At 39.2% G+C, this 10,641-nt stretch overlaps 2 protein-coding genes across 2 annotated transcripts; one reads left to right on the top strand and one right to left on the bottom strand.

Moving 5' to 3' along the window:
- Nucleotides 1–869: 869 nt before the first annotated feature.
- On the bottom strand, nt 870–2,065 carry LOC127559035 (late cornified envelope protein 3C-like). The gene is made up of 2 exons (XM_051992481.1): nt 2,037–2,065; nt 870–1,393 (listed from the first exon to the last, which is right to left on the bottom strand). Exon 2 carries the CDS (start codon nt 1,371–1,373, stop codon nt 1,092–1,094), a length of 282 nt encoding a protein of 93 aa, XP_051848441.1. The 5' UTR covers nt 1,374–1,393; nt 2,037–2,065; the 3' UTR covers nt 870–1,091.
- A 6,330-nt stretch (nt 2,066–8,395) lies between these two features.
- Nucleotides 8,396–10,199, top strand: LOC127559034 (late cornified envelope protein 3D-like). The gene is made up of 2 exons (XM_051992480.1): nt 8,396–8,436; nt 9,610–10,199. Exon 2 carries the CDS (start codon nt 9,631–9,633, stop codon nt 9,970–9,972), a length of 342 nt encoding a protein of 113 aa, XP_051848440.1. The 5' UTR covers nt 8,396–8,436; nt 9,610–9,630; the 3' UTR covers nt 9,973–10,199.
- The last annotated feature ends 442 nt before the right edge of the window (nt 10,200–10,641 follow it).

Genomic DNA, 10,641 nt, shown 5'->3' with positions numbered 1-10,641 from the left:
GTAGAACAGGGAGACAGGGTCTGGATAGGGGAATGCGATGGTGGAAAGAGGTACTTGGATATTAAGATTTGGAAGGCAAAAGAGGGACCTAATTTTCCTTAGATGAAAGGCTGCATCTGATGAAAAGAAGGAAGAGAGTCATGAAACAAGGGGACACATGTTGATAGACCTCTGCCCTTATGTGGCAGAACTAGTGCAAAGAGGGAAAGGATAGGGAAAACTGACATACCTCATGTCTACTACATCTTGAATAACTCCCTAGCCAAGGCTGGCACTATGCTGGTTTTGCTGGCAGGATATTTCTGGGTGATTTCAGTAATTACGAAGTAGAGGGACTTTTCAGATATACAAACTCATTCTAAGAAGCCTTCTTTACCTCTATTAAATATTACTTCCTAAAGTAAGCCCTGTTTCTCCAAACTGTCTGCTCCTAACCAGCAGGCTCGGATGGGGGAGGAGACTCTTCTTAGCCTTTCCTTCTTCATGATCTGTATGTTTTCCTTATATTGTTCACAATCTCTGATTTTTCTCCTAAGTCTTTTACTTCATGAAATGGGTGGTCCTCAAAATCTAGAACCCCCTTTGATCCTCTCTCTTTTCCATGGGATATGCCCTGGGAAGCTTCTTCTACTGGGGAAGAGTACTGCTCACAATCAACCAATTTCCAGTTTAATAAAACACACACTGATGTTCAATGTCCTCTTGGTTCTAAATGGAGAGAAATTTCTGGGCAGGCACTGCCCAGCAGTATCTGAGGCAAGCATAAAGCAAGGGCATTGGGGTCGGAACATATAACCAGAAGGGAGACTTTATCTGTAGAAGAGGAAGAACAGAAAACAGGAGACAATTGTGATCTGATAGAGCTTTATTGTTGTGTGAAACAAATGAAGTAGAGGTGGTAGGGTTCAAGTTTGAGATCTAGAATTTTGAAATAAGATGAAATAGCCCTCCTCGACTCTCTCAGGCTTCTGAAGATATCCTATCAGCTCAGATCCCAGGGAGAAAATAAAGAGAAAGAACTAGGAGCAAAAGAAAGATGGGAGAATTGCCTCTTCATCCTTCCACCTCAGAACTTGGCTAAGGACACAGAATCAGCAGCAGCCCCCGGAGCTCCCATCACAATCCCCAGACTGCTGGTTGAATCCACTTCCACTGTCACAGCGGTCAGAGCTCCGGTGCCTGCATCGATGGGATCTCCTGTGATGATGGGAAAAGAGGCAGCAGCCACTCTCAGAACCCACACTGCTGCATCCTCCAGAGCTGGATCCACAGCCAGAAGTGATAGAAGGAGGGCATGGAGCTTGGGGAGGGGATTTAGGGGTCTGGCATTTGGGAGGGGGCTGGCACTGCTGCTGGTTTTGCTGGCAGGACATCTTGAGTAAATTCAGTAACCCTAGAAGATAATGGAGAAATTTAGAAGGTACAAGAAACACAGATTCACTTAGGATCAATAGACACTCTAAACTATATCAAAAATACACTAACACTCACTTAGAGAAGACTTAAGAAATTCATTGTTTGCTAACTCCCTGTAGGTCATAATTTTTCAAGCAGACAATGAGTTTTGAACTAATTCACATATTATTGACTATTCATTAGCATGTCAATTGAATATGTGATATAAAATTAAGTAAATTGTGCAGACTCTCCAAAAAGAATGGCAGAATGTGGTTTCAAGATGAGGGGAGAGGGCTGGCTCCCCAAACATACTGGTACCATCCTTAAGATTCTAGTTCATGAACTTTTTTTTTTAGCAATTCTGACCTGTGCAGCTCCCTTTTTGCCAGATATTAGGTCCTTTCTTATGCTATTGGGAGACCCAGAATTTTCCCATGAGCATATAACAAAACAAAAGCACAACCTATGTTTTTCTCAACTTTCCATGATTCTGACTCAGTTGGACCCTTTTTTCATTTTTTTCCTGGCTTTTCTATCCTTCATTCCTTTCTACATCTTTCTCCCCTGATTTATGTTCTCACTTTTTCTCTAATATCTTGTTCAAAGCTCTCCCCATCTCTTTTCATGGGAATACTCACCGGGATCACAGGCAACACAGATACAAAGATCTCGGAAGAATCAGAACGAATGACAAGCTAGTAGCAAGAACACCTTTTATAGGGTATCTTAGACTGAACTCTTGGCACAAACCCAACTCTCTAAGAGGAAGAGTATCTTTCTCAACCCATAGAATGTGTCAGATAATTTCTGACATTCCCCAAAGTCACTACTATGGACATGAGTCAATAAAGAGATTACTGAGCTATAAGGGAAGGGGAAGGGAACAAGCATCTTTTAAATATCTACTATGTTCTGAGTACTATACTAAACAAATAATCTATATTATTATGTATTATATATTATACTAAATTAAATAGTATCTCACTTGATCTCATTTTTAAGGGATTTTAAACATTACCTAGGAGGCAACTAGGTAGCAAAGTGAACAGAGTGCTGGACCTATGGGGTAAAAAAAAACCAAATTTAAATCTGGTCTCAGATCCTATTAATTGTGTGATTTGGGGCAAATACACTTAATCTCTATTTGCCTTGATTTCCTCATCTATAAAATGGAAATAATAAAAGCACCTACCTCCCTGTGTTGTTGTGAGAATAAAATGAGATAAAGTGCTTTGCTAATCTTAAAGCACTATGGAAATACCAGTCATGATGATGATGATGATGATGATAATGACTATTATTATTTTAGACCCTTTATTTTATAGAAGCAAATACTGAGGCTCAAACAGATTTAGTAATTTGTCCTAGTTCACACCGGTAATAAAGGGAAGAGCTTGGATATAAACCCAAGTTTCCCGACACAATATCATTTATTCTTTTTATTACCACAGTCCATGGGAATACTAAGTTTTCTCCTCTGGAAATCTGAAGTCTAAAGCCCCTTTCAGAAAGCCATGTAATATCTAGGGATATTGAGATCTAGAATTTTGAGCCTCCCCCATTCACTTATAGGGGATGTCCATGATGTCCATCCACTGAGCTAAGACATAGGAGCTCTAATCACTGAAGTTGTAACCATTTCTAAGAATCTTTTGGTGGTCCCTGCTCCTTCCTCTAGAAAGGGCTGAATTGTTCTCTCAGTTGCTTCAATCTGATCTCAACTTTGATTTGTGGCTTCTCCCATACTTATTTCTATAAATCATCCACATCTAAAGTGTACCTATCCTTGCTTAATTCTTCAGAACAGGCTTTCTCACAATCTGCATTCCACTGTCATGGCTCCTAAATCACTGAATGGTTATTGCTGAACAAAGACTTCTTCCCTCCTTCTCAATTTTGGGGTCTTGTAGGTTAGAAGAAACAGACTATTTATTGATTCTTTTGTTAGCTACCCAACAAATATTTATTGACCATGTCATAGGTGTAAGTCTCTGTGCTCAGGGAATAAAAAAAAAAGAATTAAAACTCTCCCCAAGGAGTTTGTTAATTTATGAGGGGGAAACAAATATACAACGAGATGTGAAAAGTGCCATAATGAAGATGCAGATAATATGATATAGTAGGTTAGAGCAAGGAGAGATCCTTTCTGGCTGTAGTAACTAGGGGTATTTCATGAATGAGAAGCTATTCTATGGTGGTAGGACTGATGATTTCCCATTCTTGAAGAAGACCAAAATGACATCACCACATTGGAGTCAAAGCACATTTGAGAGGGATTTTTGAGGGATAGGAAATATTTTACTTTTCTCTTAAAGTGATACAGTCCTTTGTTGCCCCCATCAGTATGTGTTCTACATCCTCTATACAATACCCCCTAATAACTATAGCCCTCTGAGTTTTTCTCAGTGCACTGAATCATCATAGGAGTCTTGATATTTAAGAAAAACATTTGAGGTCATATCATAAAGACTCAGGGAACCACCTGAACCATCCTCTTGCCTCCAGCCTCTAACCTCCAACCTCCAACCTCCAGCCACAGAATATACAAACCTGACCTAACCACTGAACTGCCCTTCTATTCTAGTCTATCATTTTGGGTGGAGGGGAGAAATTCTTAAAATTTTCCAAGGATTCCAAGCCCTAGACTTTGGATTGAGTCGCTAAAACAGTAAATGATTAGTGGGGTGGAGTGACTAGCAGGACTGGATCCTTTCCTACTATCATCAGTGTCATTGCTATCATATTTATCATGGAAAGGTACTTAAAATAACCTGGCTTTCAGGTTAGAGCTTTAAACTTTATGGAACTTAGTCTATTGATCACCATTATTTTCACTATCATCATTAAAACTACTATTATTATCATGATTGCCAAAATTGATAGGAATTTGCTTAGCTCTGTGACAAAAGAATTACAGGTATATCTCACTTTGCATAATAAGATCAAAAGATAGATGTTCGGATATCATCTGATCTAATCCCCTCATTTTACAGGTGAGGAAGTGGAAACTTGGGGAGTTTAAGGAATTTTTTCAAGGTAGCACAGATTGAATAAAGCAAAGTCATAATTTTAGTCCCATATCCTCTGACATCAAACTCAAAGCTTTTCCCATTGTTCTCTGCAACATTTATTATAAATTATAATGTTTTTAAATGGATGCTATTTTGACTGCTCAAGGAAAATTATTTAGGATATGAACTAATCATCATTTTATTTAAGGTACATCTTTCTGTGTGTCTCTGTCTCTGTCTCTCTGTCTCTTTCCCTTATCTCTCTCTGCCTTTGTCTCTGTGTGTGTGTGTGTGTGTGTCTCCCTTCATTCTCTATCTCTGTCTCTGTCTGTGTGTGTGTGTCTGTCTCTCTATCTCTTGCTATGTATCTGTCTCTTTTTTGTCTCTGTCTCTCTGTATGTGTCTCTATCTCTGTCTCTGTGTGTCTCTGTCTCTCTGTCTCTTTGTCTGTCTGTCTGTCTGTCTGTCTGTCTCTGTGTGTCTCTCTTTTTGTCTCTCCCTTCACTCTCTCTGACTCTGTGTCTATCTCTCTCTGTGTCTTCCTATCTCTCTGTTTCTGTCAATGTCTCTCTTTCTGTCTCTGTGTGTCTCTCTTTGTCTCTCTCGCTGCTTGTCTCTGTCTCTTTGTCTGTCTGTCTGTCTCTGTGTGTCTCTGTGTTTCTCTTTGTCTTTGTCTCTGTCTCTGTCTTTGTCTCTCTCTGGTTGTGTCTGCCTCTGTGTCTATCTGTATGTCTGTGTGTCTTTATGTTATTTTGAGGGTATGTGTAACTGGTTTCCTAAAAATGTACTCTCTTCCCCAGTTCAATTGGAGTGACACCTCTGTCTGATGAAAGATTAAAAGCTCAATGGGTGTTTATATGGGTAGTAACAAAGTAGATGGAGCTCCAGGCCTAGAGTAAGGAAGACTCCTCTTTGTGAGTTCAAATCTGGGAGGGGAAGTTATTCAGGGTTTCTGGTCAAAAAAGGAACAAGAGTCAATCTTGGCCCAAAGAAAGACCAAGTAGGACTTGTCTGGGACCTTTTGTTGGCCTATCAATGAGAGGCAGAGTGATTTGGATTTAAGATATGGTATTTAAGAAAAAGACCTAACCAACCTATGAATCTCAAGATATCTTGTGAGGATTCCATCCAATAAACTTTGGATGGAAAATACCATCTGCATCCAGAGAGAGAACTATGGAGATTGAATGTGGATCAATGTATACTATTTTCACCCTTTTTTATTTTTTTTCTTATGGTTTTTCTGTTTTGTCCTGATGATTTTTCTCTGAACATAGTTCATATGAAAATATATATAAAAAAGGAATACACAGGAATAAACTAAAAAACAAAAATTTACATTTAATTGGGCAGAGAGTCATAAGAAGAGAAAGAAAGAAGAAAAAGAAATTGAGAGAGAAATAATGAGGAGAGGAGAAAGAAAGAAAAAAGAAAGAAAGAAGGAAGGAAAAAGGAAGGAAGGAAGAGGGAGGGAGGGAGGGAGAGAGGGAGAAGGGAGAAGAGGGAAAGAGGAAAGGAAGAAAGAAGAAAAGTATACTCCAGTGTTTTTGCTAAAGAACCTAAATAGGGTTATGAAGAGTCAAATGATAGAAAAACTATTCAAAAGCAACAAAAAATGTATATATATGGGCAATCAAACCTTTTATTTTCCTCAGAAAAATTATATAATTTTTAAAAAACAGATTAATAAAAGGGTTGGAACTGGACTAGCCCAACATATATGGGGTGGGGGCTGGGGAAGTGAGACATATTGGTGTGTTCCAGGACTGATATAATTTATTACATCATAGATTTCTGGTTTTTTTTTTCCCCTCCCTTTGAGGAAGTGACAATTATAGAGAGGAGCGAATGGCTGCCTTGGGTCTGATTATGTTTGGGTACTTAGGAATGTATACAGGTCCGTGGGTGTAAAAGAGAGAGGATATAGATCTAATAGGAAGAAATGGATTTGGGAATGTAGGTGAACAAGTGATTGACCTGGAGGATGACTATGCTGGGAGAGGAGGAAGACATATGTCTATCCCAAGATGCTCTGTGGCATCCTAGAATGGTCACAGCTGTGTCAGAGCTGTGTCATAATTTAGCAATTGTTAGAGAAGCCTTGTCTATAGAATGAAAGACAACATGATATGGTGCAAGAAACATGGAATTTGGAGGTAGAGGACCTGATCTCATCACTTTGTGCTGTCACTTATGACTTGGATACCAGGCAACTCATTTCATTTCTCAGGGCCTTGGTTTCCTAAAATATAAAAGAAATGTTTTAGATGAAATAGGAATTAGGTTAATGTAGAACCTGATGGATCCTTGATTTAACATTCTCCTCTCCATAAGGGATATTCTATAGGTATGATCAGACATTAATGGGGATAATAAGGGACAACATGTTTAAGAGCAAGATTAGACCTTTTCTTATCCTTCAAGATCCCCCCATATAGTTCTTCATTCATGTTGATGCCTATGGTCATCTCAACTAAATGTAATTTCACCTTGCTCTAACTTCGTACAGCAGGATCTGTGAAGCATTTCAAAAAAATTAATAACTTCATTTCAATCAGTCAATAACCATTTGTATTTCAATATTATTTATTTTATTTTTAATCCTGTATATTTTATTTTATGCATTTAAAGATATTATTCTTAAAGGAGGTCTGTTGGCTTCTCTATGAACCATGCATGGTCCCTATAAAAAGGTCTACAACAAACACAAAGTTAACAACCCCGGTCTTAACAGTATGGAGAAGTCATGTATAGTAGAAAGTAAAAAATTAGGCTAGGAAGCAAGAAGGCCAGTTCTGAAGTCCAGCCTCTGATGTGGATTTGCTGTAATGACCTGGGCAAATTACTTAGCTACTCAGTGATAGGGCAACTTTCTAAGACTATTAAGTTATATAGAAACTGCTGATCTGCATTTATAAAAGGAGATTCATTATCTAGGAAAAGTGTTCAGCTCTAATATAATATAATATAAACTCAAATCCTGAGCTTAGCACAGGTCTAGGAACACAACAGGTGCTTAATAAATGTTTATTGAGTGATTAAACTTTTTCTTTAAAAATATTTTGATAATTATTTCAATATGATTAGTTTTCTTCATAAACTTGTGAATTTTATATATCTAAAAACATAAGAAATATACTATATCAATATACATCAATATACTAAATACATAAAAAACATTCTTACCAAATACTACTTCAAAAAATTACTGAGGGGCTCCTAGAGTGCACCAAATTACCAAAGGGGTTCCTGATGAGAAGATTAAAATTCTTGCTTCAAGGAGTTCCAAGGAGCCAGTAAAATCACAGACCCGGATCCTTTATTTCTACATGGCACAGAATTTATTTGTGTATTTGTCTACCATTTACACACCTTTGAGAGTATGAGGATGTTTCATTATTTTTTATATTTCCAGAAGCCCAGAGGCTTGGGATCTTGTACATAATACAGACTCGATAAATTTTTGTTGCGCATTGAATGAGCAGATGGATTAATGAATAAGTAGATGAATGAAAAAGTCAATTGCCCACAAACCCAAAGGAAAATATTTAACTTTATGGGATTTCCTCTGTGAGGAGGGGGCCAGTAATTTCTGTTTTCTGAAAGCACTATCTTTATATCTCCTTCTTGGAGGAAGAGATACTTCAGCTCTACCATGACATGATAAAATGAAAAAAAGCATTGACTTGGGAAATGGGTAAATTGGGTTAAAATCCTATATATTTCATGGGAAAACCATCTAACTTCCTTAAGCCTCAGTTTCTTCATTGGTATAATGGGGGATTGGAGTAAATGGTATTGAAGGTCCTTTTCAGCTCAGTGATCATGCAGTGACTCACATATATGATTGAGAGGCTGGAGAATGTCAGGAATTAAGTGACACATGTCATGGGTTGGGAAAGACACTCTTTCTTTTGGAGAGCTGAGACTCAATGCCTGGGATGCCCTATAAAAGGTGTCTCTGCCCCTGGCTCTTCACTCATTCTGATTCTTCAGCAGAGAATTCCTGTCTATGTCTGTGATCAAGGTGAGTGTCTTCATGGTCAAAAGAGGGTTGGAGTAGGGTACTAAAAGAAGGAGAAGGAGAGCACAAAGCAGGGATAAGGGTGAGGGAGGGGGAAGAATAGGAAAGGAGAAAATAATGCACTTAGCACAGTGCATGGCACATAATAGGCATTTAATAAATGTTTATGGATTGATTGAAAAAGGAGACAGGGGTTGAGAAGAAGTAGGGTGGAGCTGAATGAAAAGTACAATAGCTAGCAAAGAATAGAAACCTGTACTTGGGATTTGGCTCATTGGATAAAGTGCTGGAACTGTAGTCAGAAAGAACTGAGCTTAATTTTTGTCCCACATACTTACTTGCTGTGTGACCCTAGGAAAGTCATTTAATCTCTGTCTGCCTCAGTATTATCATCTGTAAAATGGGGATGATAATACTAGCATCTACAATCCAGGCTCGTTATGAGACTAAAACAAGATTATTTTTGTAAAGATCTTTGAAATCCTTATAATGCAATAAAATGTTATTATCATGAAGATTATTATTTTAGGTAATAGAGAATCATTCTTGGTCACCCTAAAAGAAAAGTTCGAGAGCCCAATGTTTAGAGGGGGAGGAAGAAACAGACATCAGAGTTCCTGGAAAGTCTGCAATGTTCTGTAATCCTTGTGATGATCAGAGCATTCTGGGGAGTTCATCATCCCTTCTCAACTAGAACACACATGTGTGTATATGCATGTAAAAAGAGCTTCTGCAGAATTTATCAGGATTATCAAGATAAAAGTTGGATCTCTCATTGCCTTGACATAAGGAATCCCTCATATGATGAAATTCCTTCTATCAATGCAAGATGGCACCTTCTCTGCAGCTGCTAGTCTTAGGAAGTTTGCCAGAATACTAAGAGGCCACGACTTACTCAAGTTCACATAGTCTGTCTGTGTCACAGGCTTTAGATCTTCCCGGCTTGGAGGCTGGCTTCCTGGCCAGGACACACTGCTGCCTCTCAGATCATATAGATATTCACAAAATGTTCTTACTACCCCATTCTTCGCTTCCCAGATTTTCACCAGACTATATTTGTCAATAGGAATACCTACTAGGTACTGTGTTATAGATATATGGATTGATTCAAAATGAAAAAATGAACAAGATTCTCTGGGTTTCAAGGATTTGAAAAGTTCTATTATTGTTTTCCAGGCTTACTGAACTCATACAGAGATGTCCTACCAGCAAAACCAGCAGCAGTGTCAGCCCCCTCCCAAATGCCAGACTCCCAAGATCTCTCCTCCAACTCCATGCCCTCCTCCTGTCACTTCTGGCTGTGGCTCTAGCCCTGGAGGATGTGGCAGCTCCGGTTCTGAAGGTGGCTGCCACCTCTTTTCCCATCACAGGAGATCCCATGGACACAGGCACCAGAGCCCTGGATGCTTTGACAGTAATAGTGGGCACAGCCTGCTGTCTGGGGGCTGTGGTAGCAGCTCTGGGGGTTGTGGTGGCAGCTCTGGAGGCTGTGGTGGCAGCTCTGGAGGCTGCGGTGGCAGCTCTGGAGGCTGTTGCTAACCTGACACCCTTGGCTGAGGAGCAGAATTTGAGAAATAAAGAGAAGCTAGCTACTCACCTACCTCTCACATCAATTCCTCCTGCTGCCTCTGGGGTCTAAGCTGCTGAGATGACCTTTGGGAATGGAAAGACCCCCAGAATTATCATTTCATCTCATCTCCAATTCCCCAGATTTCAGAGTTGAATCAAACCTCTGTCTCATTTATCTAATGCAACAATAAAGCTCTATCTGCTCACAGATACCTCTTGCTCTCTGGCGTTCCTTCTTAACAATCAGTGGCTTCTTTTTGGCCAAGAATCACCCCACATTTCCCAGTTGCATCTGCAGATTTCCTACCCAAGGTGATGGGGAGCTTTTATTTACGTTAAATGCAATCATAATCAACTGATTTTAAGAGCTAATTTTTCCTAAGAGGAAAATATCCCTAGGCCAAAATTCAGAAAACAGAGAAAAGGAGAGATGGCTCTGGACCTGATACATTGGAGAACATAAAAGGCCTTTATTCTTTTCTATCCAGAACTTCATAGCCTCTGGGACCTTTGTATCCCTCATATTCCCAAGTAGGAGCCAGTAATTAGGGGAACTCCCTCCCAAAACTTCCTAAAGAGACCACTTCTGTTTTCTTCTTATGTCCATTGCCCCAGAGATTGAAAGGTCTTTTTCCAGGT

This window comes from Antechinus flavipes, chromosome 4 (genome assembly GCF_016432865.1).
Source record: "Antechinus flavipes isolate AdamAnt ecotype Samford, QLD, Australia chromosome 4, AdamAnt_v2, whole genome shotgun sequence".
NCBI lineage: Eukaryota > Metazoa > Chordata > Mammalia > Dasyuromorphia > Dasyuridae > Antechinus > Antechinus flavipes.
This window is presented reverse-complemented; position numbering and strand designations above follow the sequence as displayed.